The 18,391-nt window shown below is 44.5% G+C and overlaps 1 protein-coding gene across 1 annotated transcript in view; it reads right to left on the minus strand.

The window, feature by feature from the left end:
• ZNF462 (zinc finger protein 462) overlaps positions 1–18,391 on the minus strand; it is a 95,513-nt gene that overhangs the window by 13,888 nt on the left and 63,234 nt on the right. Inside the window, exons 9-10 of the mRNA XM_042782441.1 lie at positions 17,073–17,209; positions 7,626–7,849 (exon numbers count right to left, since the gene is read on the minus strand). Coding sequence (XP_042638375.1) covers positions 7,626–7,849; positions 17,073–17,209 — 361 coding nt within the window. The remainder of the gene's footprint in view (positions 1–7,625; positions 7,850–17,072; positions 17,210–18,391) is intronic.

Consider the following 18,391-nt stretch of genomic DNA (forward strand, 5'->3'; position numbering starts at 1 on the left):
CAGCAAATTCATTTCCCAGACAGCTGTTCATATACATTTTGTCTCATGACATTGACTGCAATCCCCATCATGCTCTCTTCCCTCTTCCTCCTTGTGGTTACCTTTTCCCTGTGTCCCTCTTTCCTAGGCATTCCTGCCCTCTGAGCCATCATGACTGATTGTTCTAAGACTGCACCTACCTGGTGTGATTGTGCACCTTGTAAACGTGTCTATTGTTTGGCTGAAAGCCATGGGAGTGAGTTCAATTCCAGGCCCAAAGGCTCACTAGGGGCTGTAGTCTTGGGGGTTTCACCAGTCTCTGTCAGACCAGTAAGCCTGATCTTTTTTACAGTTTTGAGTTTTAGTCCACATTTTTCTCCCACTCTATCCAGATTGCCTATTGTGATTCCTTTCCAAGTGGCTGACAGTGGTCCATGTGACTTTTGTGCTACTATGCATCTCACCAGTGCAGAAAGCTGACCAGCACCACCGTGTAACTAAAACAGACCTCCACCAGTGCAGAAAGCTGACCAGCACCACGTGTAACTAACACGGACCTCACCAGTGCAGAAAGCTGACCAGTACCACCGTGCAACTAACAGAGGTGGTTAATTGCACACCTAATATTTTGCTGCTTTCCCCAAACTGGCAAAAAGTAGGCCATTCCCTGAATTCAGCTGCCTGACGCTCTCAACAAATTTGTGTAAAAAATTAAAAACATTTCAAAGTAAATTCAATTAGTGAATGTGTATTGCGTGAATAGACTTTCTTTCTAAATTTAATATACCAAACATGACAATTTTATGAGCATACCGAGTTAGAGATAATATACTTTTATGTTCCTTAAAGAAGAAGAGACTCTAGAAGCATAAAAAACTCTAACAAGGTATAAAAACACTTAAATTTTCTTTTAAAAACATGTGGGTATTTTTTTAATGTGAAAAATCACTAGTGTCCTGGGGTTTTTTCCCATGACTTCAAGGTTCCTAAATATGCTAACTTATCATGTTTTACTAGCACTGGTCATAAATGAGATTGTTGTTGTTGTTATGTGCCATCGAGTCAGACCTGACTCATAGCAACACCTCCTTGGGTTTCCGAGGCAGTATCACTACGGAAGTAGATTGCCCAACCTTCCTTCCAAGGAGTGGCTGGTAGGTTTGAACCGCTAGCCTTCTGGTTAGCAGTCAAGTGCCTTAGGCACTATGCTACCAGAGCTCCCATAAATGGAATTACTGATAGATATATGATTTCAGTGTGTGTGTGGGGTGGGGAGAAAGACAGAAAGCAAGAGCTTCTAGAACTACTGAGATCCAAAGACAGGGAGTTGAAGAACGCAAAATTAAATTTCAGATTGTACATGGTTTACTTCTGTATTATTAGATCCCAAGTTATTACGACTGATTCCTTGCTCACTGGCCCAAACATGAAGGCCTACCAGGACAAGACTCTGTCACCTGTAAATTGAGGGTGCTGACTGTCACCCCTGCTCTGTTGCACCATGGCTTCTGAGGATAAACATGGCAGCTTATATCAACTTTACTTGTGATTTTGATTCTTAAATGGAATGGTGTTATTTGACCTCAAGGACCTTTCCTGCTGTTACTTTGTCCTGTCTGTGAAGGATACAGTCCGACATCTTTGGAGACGTTCCTGAGGTTTATAAGCTTTGCAGGCAGAATTCAGAAGTCTAGTTTTGAAAGCCCCGATCTATTTAATGAAATCCTTTGACTGAAAACACACGCTACAGTCTCTTATAGTTTTTCTGTAGATATCTGCACTGCACAAAATCATCCAAAGCTATTTATGGAAGAATGTATCCAGCAACGCACTCAACATAGTCATACTGAAAAAAATCACCAGTAAGCCCCAGCTTAGAGCTTGTACTTCTGATTTTGGCAGTCTGAACATTCATCTTAGTCTGGAGAATTTTAAGGATCTATCTCTTCCTGACATGAACTTTACAAGGAAATACGGCAAGAAATTAGTATCTCTTGAGGGCCTATCATGTGCCGTAGCCTTGGAAACTTACATGTTTTAGGTATTGAGGTATATAAAATACCACAATATTCACCCATTTTAAGTGAACAGTTCAATCAGTGTTAGTAATTTTATACAGCTGTGCAACCACCACCACAATCCACTTTAAGAACACTAACATCACCCCAACGTCACTCCGAGAACTTCCCTTGTGATCTTTGTCATCAATCAACTCCCGCTCCCAACCTCCAGCCCCAGAAAACCTCTCCCCTACTTTCTATCTCCAGAATTTTGCCTTTTCAAGAAATTTTACACAAAGGAATCATACAATACGTGTGGTCTTTTGTGTCTGGCTTCTACCACCAGCAGGTGTTTTTTGAGACACACTCATGTTGTTACATACATCGGTAGTTTATACCTTTTCATTGCTGGACAGTAGCCCACTGCATAGAAATGCCACATTCGTTTATCCATTCACCAGTAGATGAACATTGGGTTTGTTTCCAGTTTCCCTTTTTAATATTAGGAATAAAATTTCTATGAATACTCACATCCAGCCTTTTTGTGGGAGTGGCATTATTGGGTCAGATAGAAAGGTTATGTTTGAAAGCCAAAATAGAAACATTTGAAAAGTTTTTCTTCAAAGTTTTTCAGAAACTTTGAAAAAAATTGCCCAATTGCTTCCAACACAGCCATACCATTTTACATTCCAATCAACAGTATATGAGGTTTCCAGTTTCTCCATATCCCTGCCTCTACTTGGTACTAACAGTCTTCTTAATTTTAGCCATTCTAATACGTGGGTCAGCAGTTCTGGTGGTGTAGTGGTTAAGACATTTGGCTACTAACCAAATGGTTGGTGTGGTGGTTCTAACTCATCAGCTGCTCCAAGGAAAAAAGATGAGGCAGTCTGCTTCCATAAAACTTACAGCCTTGGAAATCCAATGGGGGTTGCTGTGAGTTGTAATCGACTTGATGGCAGTGAGTTGTTTTTTGAGTAGGTGGGCTGTACTATCTCATCATGGTTTTACTTTGTATTTCCCTAAAGAAAAGTTGATGCCTTTAAGTTATGGTGTTAGAGAAGAATACTGAAAATACCACAGACTGCCAGAAGAACAAACAGATCCTGGAAGAAGTGAAGCTGGAATGTTTCTTAGAAGTGAGAATGGCCAGACCTTGTCTCGTCTACTTTGGTCATGTTGTCAGAAGGGGCCAGTCCCTGGAGAAGGATGTCATGCTCGGTAAAGTGGCGGGTCAGTGAAGAAGGGGAAGGCCCTCAATGAGATGGATTGACACAGTGGCTGGACTGATGGGCTCGAGTGTGACAGGGATTGTGAGCGTGGCACAGGACGGGCAGTGTTTTGTTCTGTTGGACACAGGGTCGCGATGAGCCGGAGCCAACTCAATGGCACCTAACAACAACGACAAATCATGCTGCACATCTTCCCATGGGCTTACTGACTATTTGTATTTCTCTATGGCAAAATGTCTAGTCAAATCTTTCACTCATTGTTAATTGGGTTACTGTCTTCTTACTAGAGTTGTAACTGTTCTTTATATATTCTTACAACAAATTGTTAGATATTTATTTTACAAATATTTGCTTTCAATCAGTTGTTTGTCTTTTTGTTTTCTTAATGGTGTCTTCTGAAGAGCAGAGGTTTTTAATTTGATGACATTCAATCTATAGACTTTTTCCTTTAATTTCTATGGCGTGTAACTGTGCCATATCTAAGCCATCTTTCCTTAGCTCAGGACTGCGTGACTTTCTACTATTCTAAAAGTTTATAGTTTTGGCTTCTCCATTTAGGTTTCTGAGCCATCTTCAGTTAGTTTTTGTGTCCAGTGTGAGACCAAGGGTCCAGGGTGATTACTTTGCACACAGAAATCTAATTGTTCCAGCTCCATTTATTAAAAACAGAAAGGAAAAAACCCCACCCTTCCTCTGTGTCACTGATCTGTGCATTTCTCCTTCCACTGATATCACACCAAGGGGATCACTGCCGTTTGACAGTAACTTTTGAAATCAGCTTTGCTCTTCTTTTCCCATCCTGCTTAAACTTTCTAGGGCCTTTGTTTCCATATACATTTTAGAATCAGACTGTCAACTTCTACTAAGAAATAGAAAGTCCAGTGCGATTTTGATAGAGATTATGTTGAATACGTAGATCGGTTTGGGAAGAATTATGATTTTAACAATATTGAGTCTTCCAAATCATGAACATAGGCCATCTTGCATTTATTTAGTTCTTCCTTTAGTTCTCTCAGCAATATTTTATAGTTGTCAAGCATCAAGTATACAGCTCTTGAAGTTCTCTGTCAAATTTATTCTTAAATATTTTATTCTTTTTGATATTATTGTAAATGGAACTGAGTTTATGTCTTTATTTAATTTTCAGACTGCTCAGGTAGCATAGTTCCTAAGGCACTTGACTGCTCACCAGAAGGCTGGCGGTTCAAACCCACCAGCCACTCCTTGGAAGGTAGGTTGGGCAATCTACTTCCTTAGTGATACTGCCTCAGAAACCCAAGGAAGGGTCGCTATGAGTCGGTCGGACTCTACCATAGCAACAACAGTATATAGAAACATAATTGCTCTTTGTATATTGACCTTGTACCCTGTAACTGTAAGTTCTAGTAGATTCTTTGTAGATTTCTTAGGATTTCCTCCCTACACAGGTCACATGTCTGTGAGTAGAGACAGTTTTATGCCTTCCTTTCCAATCCCTATGCCTTTAATTTCTTGCTCTGGCCTATGGCCTCTGACTTTGTGTTTGACTTGTTCGTGACACGTTCTTTAGCACACTGACACCCCTCCTGAGTGCTGGAATCAGACCTTTGCATCCTTCACCCTGACGAATGACAACTTTTAACTAGCACATAGTGCCACTGCCTATCACCTAAAATTCCGTTTCAGCAGCATTAGCATCTGTGCCAACATAATAGCGTTTGACCAATTACTTCAAAAATTTTAATTGCATTTTACACTCATCACTTAGGAAGAAAAGGAATAGAAAATGGGAAAAAGAAAGTGCTGTCATCAGTAATTAGCATGCCCCAAACCAAACCCACTGCTGTTGACTTGGTTTTGACTCACAGTGACTCAACAGGACACAGCGGAATTGCCCCATGGGGTTTCCAAGGCTGTAAATCTTCACAGAAGCAGACTGCCGTATCTTTCTCCCACGGAGCAGCTTGTGGGTTTGAATCACTGACCTTTCGATTAGCAGAAGAGCACTTAACCACTGTGCCACTGCAATAAGCAGAGGTCTCAGAAACTTACTAACAATTAAAACAAAGATAAAAATCATTAGGTGTGCTGAGAGTGACAATTCTTTAGCCTCAATTAGGCACTCACTGGACTTAATAATAAACTAGTCAACCATAAGAAAGAATGAAATGAAAGGATACAATATGACATAGTGGAAATATAACATCAAAGCCTGTGTCTAAAATGCAAGGTGTAATGAATGATTTTGTATTTTTTGTCTTTAGAAATGTAACTGCCTTTATATGTACGTTGTTGTTGTTGTTGTTTGCCGTCGAGTCGGCCCCGACTCATAGCGACCCCTCCTTGGGTTTCCGAGGCAGTATCACTACGGAAGTAGGATTGCCTAACCTTCCTTCCGAGGAGTACAACTATACTATACAGTTATATGTACAACTAACTAGTATTCCAAAAAAACCAAACTCACTGCCATTGAGTTGGATTTGACTCATAGTGACCCTTCCTTGGGTTTCGAAGGTGGTATCTCTACAGAAGTAGATTGCCCAGTCTTCCTTCTGAGGAGTAGCTGGTGGGTTTGAACCACCAGCCTTCTGGTTAGCAGTCAAATATCTTAGGCACTATGCTACCAGAGCTCCTACAATTATTATCATTCTACAGGAAAACTGCATCTCACCAATATTCTAAGGACACTTTGGGCTCAGAGTAGGGGAAGTACCAAGACTTCATTTAATCCTTACAGAACTTCTAAGGAAGAAATCATTCCCATTGACAAATCAGTAAACAGGCACAGAAGCTGAAGTAACTTACTCCAAGTCGGTATAGCAGATGGTGGAGACAAGACTCAAACCCAGGTCTGCTTATCTGCAAAACCTTAACGCTGGGGATCTTTTCTTTGCCACGCAATCTATTTCCCTGGCCTGTATCTCAGCACCTCAGCCTTCTACCGACTGACTGGTCAGGAAGCTTCCAGTTCCAGGTCTGACAGAGTTTCTAACATTCTCTGTCTTGCCCCAGTGACTTGCAAGCTAAGGTGCTACAACCAGGGAAGAATCTCCCTTTTCCTGATTTGCTCTTTCCCCAAATACCAGGCTGGAGGCCATAAAAAGAGTGAAGCGGTTATGGAAAGAGGAGCTATGTGAGTCAATGCGGATGGCTGGCTTGAAATGGATGAGTGATTTCCCTTTGATTTGGGGGAAGAAATGCCCAGGATGTCTGAATAAGAAAAACATTAAAGTTCGTATGTGAGGCTAATCCCAACTTTTCCTCTCTGCGTTCCTTTCTGGGCAGACACACGAGACAATAAATGAGTTCCAAGGCAGACAATTTACCATAGAGCCGTTAAACTGTGCACAAGTGATAAAGCTTAGCCTTCTCTCCTTATGTCACACAAGAACGCTAACTCGTGGGTGCAGATGCCTTGGACTAAAAGGTTTACAACTTGGATTTGTAGGGTCAGAAAAGAGCCCTACTTCCACTGATGAAGATACAAACAAGAAAAAGGGGAACCCAATCAAAAGTGCTTCTCATTCTGATATTAGTCAACGCTCAACAGATGCTTTGGATTTGCTGGTTAATTAGAAAATATTTCAATAGGTTTTTCTGATGAAATAAGTACTAATCAGAGCTCCTACAACACTCTGGGCAACACACAGAACTAGAAAGGTGGTCTCAGCTCAGATGTACAAGGTAAACCAAGGCTTGTGCACAGTGAGAAAGCCATCCTATGACTTTGCTCTCCCAAAATAAAACACATTTTCCAGTCTTTGTCATAGTCAGACATTCACAGGGATGCCTGTGACAATCTCTGCAGTCAGCAAAGTGTTGGAAACAACCTACATGACTGAAGGACACGGTGGCCCATCCATCTGATGGAGTAGGGGTCGGTAAACTGTGAGCCCATGGCCCGTTGCCTGTTTTTGTAAATAAAGTTTTATTAGAACACAGCCCTTCCCATTCATTTATGTATTGTGGATGGCTGCTTTCTTACTACAATGGCAGAGCTGAGTGGTTACCACAGAGACCACACAGTCTGCAGAGTCGGAAATCTTTACTATCTGGCCCTTTACAGACGGCATTTGCCAACCCTTATGATAATACATTTAAAATGACACGGAAACACACCTAGTAGGTGAAAAAAAGCCAGGTGTAAGTAGTATTGTGTGTATAGCTTTAGTACAACTATGTAAAACAAAGGAAAATGGACACAGGAAAGGCCACAAAGGTTCAGCTGTTGAATTTGGGTGGTGAAATTATGAGTGGTTTTCATTCTCCCATTTTCCAATTCTCTACAATGACCTTACATATTCATTTTAAACATTGCTTTAGCTCTTGTCCGTCTTATAGACAGTACGTGTGACCACATGTACTCGTTCTCTCCCCACCGGGCCCTCCCCACAGGTGCGCTGAGGGCAGGAGGCACCAGGTCCCGGGCCAGTACCTTATGCTCATCCCGAAGGTGGCTGTCCAGTTCCTCCGTGTGCTTGGTCTCATAGTAGCACAGCTGGCACTTGTAAGGTTTCAGTTCATTGTGCTTTTCTATGTGTTGCTGGAGGCTCTCGTCACTGGAGCAGGTGAAGGTGCACTTATCACAGCGGAAAACTACTCCCTGCAAGTATTTTGACAGTTTGGAACGGCACACTTCAATGGGGACCACTCGCTCTTCTGTGGAAACAAATTGAATGGAAAGATGGGGATTTTTACTAACGGAATGCAGACAGCCTTTCTTTGGACTATGAGAAGAAATCCACATTTAGTTTGGTACTTCTCACAGGTCTGAGTTCTTAAGCCCCACACCCATGTACCCTGTTTTCCTCCCCACAACTGTCAAACCAACATGTTCGTCTGGTACAAGTTGGTATTTCTGAGACCAAAGTTTCTTGTGTACTTGATACCTGAAACAGCTCATAAACAGAGGCGGGGCAGGCGGAAAGGTCCTGGTTAAATTCTGAATAAAACAAAACAAGGAAACAGGTGCTGTCTATTCGATTTTGACTCTGGTGACCCCAGGTGTGTCGGAGCCTGAAAGTCCCGCAGGGGTTTCCGACAGGCGACATTTCGGTAGTCGGTTGTCAGGCCTCTTCTCTGAGGTGCCTCTGGGTGGGTGCGAGTCACCAGCCATTTTGCAGACGGACAGTCAGGACTCATTCGCACCACCCAGGGACTCCGGGATAGGGGTAATCACGGTAGGAATGAGGAACAGAAGTGGTTGCTGTTTTTACCAACATTACTCATTACTGACACTGGCCATGTGCATTTTCTACTCCCTCAGAGAGTGATTTAGGCTGGACTTAGGGGTTGTTTTTAGAGGGGAAGGAATCTGACATTAACTGAGCACCTATGTGTCACTGCTGTGCTGGCAGCTTCCGACCAACAAGTCTATGTGGCAGGAGTTACTCCATCTCAAAAATGAGTAAACTGAGGCACAGAGCTCCTAAGTAACTTTCCAAAGTTACTTTGACTGAGGGACACAGTGGCACATCAAAGGTCACAGATACTATACTATACTTGGCAAAGATCTGAATCCCTGTCTTTCCAATTGTAAATCCACATACTTTGTCCAGTTCTATGGACTTGGTTCTGACTCACGGTGACCCCGTGCGTGTCAGGAAAACACTGTGCTCCACACAGTTTTCAATGGCTGATTTTTCAGAAGTAGACTGCCAGGCCTTTCTTCCAAGGTGCCTGAGTGGACTCGAACTGCCTACCTTTCCAGCTAGCAGCTGTGTATGACCACCCAGGACTCTGTCCACCCATCACTGTCAAGTCCGTCACTGTTTCCCCATCCAAGATGTTCTCGGGCACAGTGCTCTCCTTTCCCAAGAGACAGAGAATATCTAATCTAAGAATCAAATCGGAAAACAGACCTGGACACTTCCGTTCACTAACCCTCCACCTCCAAAGGGTGAAGAGCTCCCAAAGGCAACGGCTGCGGAGAACATTCGGGGGCTATGGGAGGGAGTGGGGGACAGGGCAGATTTTGCCTATTCAGACAATCTGTAATATGCCTGTCTGAAGTGGAAAGATGAGAGAGGAGGGGGCTGTGGGCGCTCCCCCTCTCGGCACACCACATGCTTCAGGGCTGGGAACGCGTGAGCTTGTTTGCTTTGCACCCCCTCACCCTTGTGTGTAGATGCTCAAATTAAATATCACACCCGTCTGCCCGGAGTATCGGCGCACACGCCAGATATCCATAACTGGGATAAAATTAAAATCTGTGCTATTTACGCAAGCATCAAATATAGCGTGCGTTTTCATGCTATGTCTGGGTTTTAGAGGGCTCTACAAGTTCACAATGGACACACACCCAGCGACTCATGTTACTGAGAAGCAGTAATGTGTCATTAAGTCAAGAAAGCAGCACTTCTTAGCATCACCACGCAGCGATGCTTCCAGGCATTACTATTCTGTGCACCAATGCGGCTCACTCAGTGGGGAGTCCTCCCTCTGCTGTTGGCCTCTGTTGGGTCCACAGGGCATGTTTCCCACCCCATGTCACGCTCAGTCTCAACCACCACATTGGACCTGCGGGGCAGTCAGTGCCTTGGGAGTTCCTGAAAGCAGTGATTATTGGGCCAACAAAACGCTAAGCAAAGGAAGGCTGGTGTCAACCAAGTAATCCCTGGAGTGCTAAGGCACATGCTATTTCCCCTATTCAAAGAGCCAGTCACTTACTTAGAAACAGAAATTATCTTTAACTAATGTATAGTAGACAGCTAAGAAACACATGGTTATAATGCAATCTGCACATTTTCTTAGAATAGCCAAGTGCTGAACACTCTTCTAACCATTCAGTTCCATGGTTTGGTGTAAACAGACGTGAAATAATGCCGTGGCTTAAACTAGAGCTCTAAGAACCCTATGCTAGGACACTCCACTCCTCCAGCCCCGGGTGGGGGCACTAAGGCACTCTGAGGCTGGATAATTCTTTGTGGGGGTGGACTTCCCTGTGCGTGGTGGGATACTTGTCAGCATCTCTGGCTTCTGCAAAATCACTCCCCCACACCTCAACTGATCATGACCATTGTTAACAACGTGCCAGGCATCCATTCTAGCTGCTCTGGGTAAGGTATGTGTGACAGTGGCCTGTGGACAGGCTGGTGCCCACGCAAGAGATGGGACACTAATGGTCATGACTTCATACTTGAGAAGTTCGTGGAGAGAGAGGACATGAACTGTTTTGGCACCTTCCTTGAGACTGCATCTCCCCTTGCACTAGGATCCTGACTTACACCTTGCCATCTCTTTGGCACTGGTGTGTCCTATCCAGCCTGGTTCTGTCAGACCCCAGAGGAGATGGAGAACAGCTGGGTATAATTTTCCACACAAGGATGCCTCACACACCTCAAAGACTCTCCAGCCTTCACTTCGCCACAGTCACTAATCACCTCACTCACACTTTTTTGTGATTAACTCTGCTTTTCAATTCCTCTACCACTTGGGTTAGTTTTCTTCGGCATTTCTAATTGCACTGTGTGTGTGTCAGTGAATTTTCTACAAAGTCACGAGCACTCTGAAGAATTCCCTGGAATTTGACTATAATGATGAATGTAAACAACTACTAAGATTCATTAAGTGCTCACTGTGTTTGGAGCACTGTTTGGTGTCTCACCCTCACTGCTATCCTTTATCCTTTAAAACCCTGCAAACTCGGTTTCATTATCGTCAATGTATTGATGACCCTAAGTGGCTTCCCTCAAAGTCACATCTCCAGTTCAGCACAAAGCAGGGACCTGGGTGCTGGGTGCTGGGTGCATAGGTGCCCTGAGCTCAGCCTGACCCTCCTTCTCCCCAGAAAAAGGGTTCATGGGGAATACCCATGCCGGACACAGCATACTGATAAACCTCTTATCACTACTCTTTTACAAATACAAAATGTATAGATTCTAGGGTCATCATTTACATGAGAATTGTGTTTCAAATATCTTCCGGATGGACTGCAACCAAGTTCCCTGCTGACCTACCCTGAAATGAAGACTGCCATTTCCTCTCCAAGACATTACCAATTCACCAATTTTCTTGGTCTAAGGATTTTTTTTTATTAAGACATTAACTTTAGAAAGAAGTCAACTTTTTCTCCTTTCCAAAAACATGGCTAAAATGACCATGATAAAAAACAACGTGGACTTTCAAGGAGGGAAATGGCAGTGCTTTACAAACTAGGTTATGCATTACTAAGACAGGTGAAGAATACAAGATGGGAGACAGGAATGTTCAAGGTATGGCCTGAGCCCTGCCTTGGCTTCAGCTCAACGCAGTGACAACTGTAGGTCTTTCTTGACTTCACACGCTTCTAAATTAGCTTGGGTGAGAAATGAAGGCTTGAATCACACTCATTGTGGTCCAGCTTCCAGCTCTGGCTGCAAAAACACTATGAAATCACCAGTACAACTAAGAGATGAATTGTGGCTCTCATCTCCTCCTACTCAGAAGATGCTTAGTGCTGCAGAGTACACAAAACCCAAGAGGCTGGACCCGAGAGTAACGCCACCCCCAAAGCCTATCTGAACTAAGGCAGAATAGGAGCCAGGAGGTGGGTGGTGTCCAGCTCCCGTGAAACATCTGCAGAGCTGCAACTACAGAGGGGTCACTTCTGCCCAAATCAGTCAAAGGCCAGGGCCTCATGGAGGCCCCAGTTAGCACGCAGGGATTCTTCCTGAAAGGCAGACCACACCGTGCCCGGGTTTCTGCCCCCAGTCATGCCAAGTCAAAACGAAGCATGGATAGATTAGGAATTCAGTCACTCCACCAAGTGTGGTATGCAAATTACCATTCCAGAGGATTCAGATGCTGCTGGGGCCAAACCAAAGACCTACCTCCTACTCTCTGCCAACCAAGTGACCAAGACCGAGTGCTAGAATGCCACTGAGAAAATGATGGTATCAAAAACAAAAACCACAAACAGACACGTGTGAACATAACGCAATAGTGCCTGGTATTGTGATGTTAGTCAAGCTACCTCTTGCAACTGAGGGGGTGCAGGGAATGGCACCTCAAACTCTAACAGGCACAGCAGTATTTGGTGGGGATGAAAGGGAACTTATACTGTCATTGAATAAAATTAAAGGTCTGAAATCTCACTGCACTCCTTTTTTCTCAGGAAAGACGATACTGATCAGGAAAATTAGGGGACATGAGTTCTATCCCCTGGAATGGCACAAACACTTAAATGCTCGGTGGTTAATGGACAGGTTGGAGGTTGAAGTCTAGCATCCACCCAAAGGCACCTCAGAAGGAAGGCCTGGTGATCTACTTCAAACCACTGGATGAAAGCCAAACTCAAAACAACCAAACTCACTGCCACTGAGTCAATTTCAAGGCGGTATCTTTATGGCAGTAGATTGTCCCATCTTCCTTCCACAGAGCAGCTGGTGGGTTTGAACCACCAACCTCCTGGCTAGCAGTCAGATGCCTTAGGCACTGTGCCACCAGAGCACCCTGAATGAAAGCCAGCCACTGGAAGCCCTATGGAGCATAGTACTACTCTTACATACACGGGGACACCGTGTGTAGGCACTGACTGGATGGCAACTGGTTGAGTTCCATTCCAAAAGGAAGAGCACCTGCAGAGTTCAGTGATATTCACCATTTGTCTACATATGCAGGTTACAGGTTGGGAAGCAGAAACTTGAGACCAGTATCAGTGATTGCACAGTGATTCCATAATCACAACGGGAATAATTGGCAAAGCTGTGTTTCATCCCTAAAATTCAATCTGTGCCCAAATTTCCAGGGTCTGACCAATCTACAGGTGCAGCAGATACCTATGTATAAAAGTATGTGTGGGCATCGTGCTTCCAACAGTGACAATGGAAAACCACTCCTGACTTTACTTGCTCACTTGTTGGCTCTCCCCTCTTGGGATCCAAGATCATTCAGTGCACAAACCTTACCTATCTTCTCACAGCTGATTCCCAGGGCTTAAAACAATGCTGGTGGTCAAAACATAGACTGGTGGCCAATAAATACTTAGTGCATAAATGAAAACCCATCAAAAGGCCTACCACCAATTTTGTTCTTGAAGCCCAAGTCTCAGGGCTGAATTTTTTCCTGGCTAAACTCAACTCATGGCCACCTTCATCAAATGTTGATCCGACTTAAGGTCAGAGTTCCTCAAAGAGACAGGTCTTCCAATCTTTTTACTCAACCTTCGCTGAATGAGCATTCAACAAGTGTCTTATTGGTACCCTGTTCAAAGATGTGGCCTGGCTTTCCATCTGTTCACTGAGTCAAGCTCAAATTGCTGTGTTGGTATCCAAGCTCTCCATAATCTGGCTCCAACACACCTTTCTAGTCTTGCCTCCTTATTCCCTTCAGGTACTCAGAACAGTCCAATACTGTTCTACAAACATGTCTTGCTTTCACTCACCTCAGTGGTTTGTGATGCTGTTGCCCTCCACCTCCACGTCCCCCACCTTAAGTCTTCTTGGCCTGCTGAAATTTTATCATGGCTCAGTTTGAAACCCAGCCCCCTTCCCCTTTCTCTACCCAAACAGAAATGTATCTGCAACCAGGAATCTCCGAGACACCCTTCACCCACTGCCTTGAATCATACTTATGTGTATACTTCCTCTTTTGTGGAGAGCAGGTAGTAGGTCTTATAGATCTCACCTTGTCTAAAGAACCCAGCCCACACTGTGGTGTGTAACGAGAACACAATGAATGTTTGCTGAATGTGCGAACAAACAGTATGCCCTCTTTTGTTACTGCCCCCAGAAACCTAAGATATGCCTCATTCCAATTACAAATAACTGAAACGGATTCGCTTTTCTCCTTACAAAAATATATCAATTTGTCCGGACAAAAAGCTACGGAAATTCTACTCTAGTTAGCTCTGTCTCAGGGCCACTTCAGAAGTTCTTTTCCTTGCCTTTCATCCCAAGTATTTTAATTAACCAAGGCCTCAGAAAGATCTCTCACTGCAGGCCCTAGGGACCAAAGATGTTTATTCATCCAGAGAGCAAGGAGAGCTCAGGTGCAGAAAGAGCCACACCTTGTTACTTCGAGATCAGCCCCATCCCACATTGCAAGGCAGACACTCAACCCAATCTCTTGACTTGTCAACACTGGCTTCCCACTGAGCTGCCATGCTGAGGTGAGATGGACATGAAAGCTAGGCCAGGACACAGATGGCAGACACGGCTGTCCTGAAGCACTCTACCATCTGCAGTTCTGGGGTCCTCGTCGCTGACATCCAGCCCCTCTGATAACACCATTCCCTGGACTCAGCTGCCAGAGCCAGGAGAACACTCAACAGGGTGACACTGCCTTCTCAAGGGTAGGACGGTGTTAAAGGCATAGCTGTTGGTCAGACAACCCTAGGTTCGGATCTCAACCGGGTCACTCATTAGTCATTTGACCTTAGGTAAGATGCTCAGTTGACCCCTTTTTTATTTTTCCTCTTAATTTATCATTGGGGATAATAACAGTATGTACCACATAGGTTTTGCGAGAATTTCATAAAGTAATTATTATAAAGCACTTACTACAGTGCCTGCTACCTAGAAAGCAATCAGTAACTGTTGTTATTATTAATTATTAATATTATTATTACAAATCCTCACATGCTTATGTGCATTCCAGACTGTGTACTTTTTGGCCCCAGTGAGGACATACTGAGACACTCAGATGCCCCCTTTAATGAAAACAATCTCCTTAAATAAACAAGAGACTGACAGGCAGGTGGTGGGATACAGGGTCAGAGGACTGGGGTTGACTCACATCTTTACGGCTTACCGGTCGGATGACTGGTTAAGTGACTTCAGCTCTCACTGGCTCTATGAAACTTAAGTATTTATGATGGGGACAATACAAGTACCTCCTATATCGTCCCCTTTAGAAGAACTCACAGGAGACGTTTCTTTCAGGTTTCAATGTCTAGGGTTCCTGAAACTTTTCTGAACAGCATTTAAAAAAAAAAATCTAATAAACATTCCAAATCCAAAAGGTTCTGATTTCTCACAAGGCAGGCGAGAACCTCAGGGCCACATGTGCAGGCCGCTGCTAACGAACACACATGCCTCACGACAGACACTGAGAATCCATGCTTCTGTGTTTCTATTTCGCCTTCTCATTCTACTAGTATGCTTTCCGCTGGTTCCACTTGATTTTGTGTTTGCCCGTTTCTTCACATGTTTTTAATGTGATGGTCCTGCATGTGTGTCTTTCAGATACCTCAGATCCTTTGTGAAATGAAGTGGACCACAAGTAAATACACTAAGTTTAAGAAACGCAGTCTGTCTCAACCACCAGCTTCACATACAGCAACAGACATGCCAGTAATAGTCTGTCCCTCACCTTGATGTTGGGAGACAAAAGGCGTCTGCATGTGTGGGAAGCGCTTTGTCAAGTGTAGAGCTCACGGCAATGGCCCTAAATCTGTCTTTGCCCCCACGCCCCGCAACTTCCCTTCTCAGCTCCGGGAAGAAAAGTCGCAGAGTTTGTTAGGCAGCGAAGCTCTGGTCTCCCCACCAGGCAACAACATGGGAAAAGAGAGGGACCCAACACAGAAAGTGACACCTCACCATTTCTGTTTGCTCAACAGCAACACTGCTGATGGCCTCTGCCCAAGCTATGACGGGGCACAGAGCCACCGCAACACATGGCTGGGGGACCGGAAGCCAGGTGACTGAGGCAGAGCACCATGTGGGACAGCTCGGGCCAGGAATGTCTGCCTAGGTGCTCCTGTGCTGCTTCCCCAGCTTGCAAGTGGACGTCCCAAGCAGCACCGAGCTCCTGTCTCATTAGTGTGAGAAATGAGGTGGGGAAATCAGAGTGAGAAATGCTGGGCCTTGTGCAGAGCTCACGCTTTGGCAGAAGATATAGGTGTGTACGTCACAAAACATGCTGGCGACACGCAGTGGCTCTAAGAGAAAGCTGGATACTTAGTAAACACCCCAAAACATTCAGCACTTTACAGTGAGTGACATCTCAGTCAAATGGCAGACAACACTCACTGCTTTAGAAATCTATGTGGCAAATGCAGAAAAGCATTGGAAGGCTGGAGGCAAAGGAAGGAGAAAGAGGGAAAGTAGGAGCGAAGGAGGGAGGGCAAGACAGTGGGTGGAGAAAGCAAGCCAGGCTGGCTGTGCCCATCACAGCGACCTTCTTCTAACCACCTGCAGTTTGAGTTTTTCAGGACAAGGCAGGTTCAACATAATACATTTCCCTTCCAATGCAGAGGGAAGTCTGTTGTTTAGTAATGTTTTAATTGGCCAAGAGTAAACTCAACTCAGAGGAAAAGTGGACTTAAAAGACTTATCACTATTTATCAGCAGGAACCAACATTTATGGAACATGCATTATACACCAGACATACTGTTAGACACTGTACATGTTACCTCATAAGACGTGTAATATCCCTTTTTACAGATAAGAGAAAGGCTGAACAGAGGCTTTAAACCCAGAATTGAAATCTAAAGTCCATGGGTTTTCTAATCTGTCCATGCCACTTTTATTTTAAGAATTCTCTCTCCCCGTCCATGTCATCAAGGGAATCTGCACATCTGCTTTGGAAATCATCACTCTGGTTGTGCTCCGAAGACTCTCTCATACCATCTACCTCTTCAGTTCTACAATGTGTCTTCATCTACCTGTTTCTCATTCACTCCTTCTCAGGTGCACTCTACACAGCTGTCAGGGGCAGAGCGTCAGAGGGTAAAAGCCCCTCAGACTGGGAAGCCCAATGGAAGCGTTTACCACCATCACTGACAACCCCCACACCTCTGCCTCCCTCCTGGTGGATGAAATGGTTTTGGCAGCAAGGGCTTTTATCCCGTGTCACCGTGGTTACCACTGTGATCTCCTGCCCAGAGGTAAGGTGAGGGCACTACTCTAACACCACCCATGCTGCAAGCGGCACCCAGGAGAGGGGCGCTGTGAAGGTTACCTCGGTGCAGCACGATGTGGTCGATCATGTTGCGTTTGTATTTGGTGTGGTAGAGGCAGAGAGGACAGCGCAGGTCTTTGGGGCCCTCCTCAGGAACCGCTGAATGCCCAGCTTCCACGTGCATAGTAAAAGCAGACCTGCAGGGTGGGGAGAGGCGATCAGTGTGACAGCTGGTCATTCATGTGTCCGGCCCCCACCCCCCCCAGCTAACAACCCCACCACACAGCTTTTGGGTGTGACACCCCTCCTTGAGTGGCCAAAAGCATAGTTGTTTATCATGTTTGTTGATCACAAACTCCTTGGTCACCCATCCTGTAACTAAGCCCGACATGTAGTGATAGCTTCTATTCAGTTAATTTTACCACTTGGCAGGGTTAAGGACTTAGTTTGAAAAGAAATGGATTCCCCAAACACCTTATTCTTGAAAATCAGAAATTTCCTATTAAGAGAATGAAAACAAAACCCCTAAATCAAAAAACAAAACAAAAACAAAAAACTCCATTGCCACTGAGTTGATTTTAAGAGCTCCCAAATAGTGACCCTATATGACAGTGTAAAACTACCCCATAGAGTTTCCAAGGCTGTAATGTTTATGGAGCAGACTGCCACATCATTCTCTCACAGTGTGGCCAGTGAGTGAACCAGTGACCTTTTTTTGGCTAGGAGCCAAGTGCTAACTGCTTAACCACTGTACCACCAGGGCTCCTTAGAGGAAATATTTCTCATCCTGCGTGAAAGTGAGGGACTATTTTAAAGTGAGGTTGATTTACCAACTGTGTCCATGATCCTGCACAAGTGAGAGGAAGGGGAGAGGACAAATTTCTTAGGGGGGGCTGTGGTGTAGTAAATTACACAGTGTGGCTTTTCTAGCCGTAAGTCTTAGTAAACTCCATGAAGGAATTTGCTATGAACAACTGAGTAGCTTGTGATTGTTAAAGTTATCCACATGGGGTATTTCTGTTGGGAGCAGCACAAAGTAATTTTCTGGAAAGTGTGTTTTCTCTCAGGTGTATAGAATCCTGATGTTGGGATTGGTCAGTGCTCACTCTGCCAGGCTCAAAGGGAGTCCTTCTAGAGCCAGAAGGAGTCTCTGACTGCTGGTTGAGAAAGATGTGCTGCTGAGAGAAACATGCTCCTGAGAGACACACACTGCTGAGAGACAAACACTAAGAGACATGCACTGCTGGGAGAGACTGAGAGAGACTGTTGGCTGAGAGATGGCTGGCTGAACGTTGTTCCTGAACTTGAATTGTAGCCTGGTGCTTCCCTAATAAACCCCGTAATCTGTGAGTTCTGTGTGGCCACTGCAGCGAATTATT

The sequence above is a fragment of the Orycteropus afer genome, unplaced genomic scaffold, assembly GCF_000298275.1.
Source record: "Orycteropus afer afer isolate SDZICR_OR568_19922 unplaced genomic scaffold, OryAfe1.0 scaffold00320, whole genome shotgun sequence".
NCBI classification, from domain to species: domain Eukaryota; kingdom Metazoa; phylum Chordata; class Mammalia; order Tubulidentata; family Orycteropodidae; genus Orycteropus; species Orycteropus afer.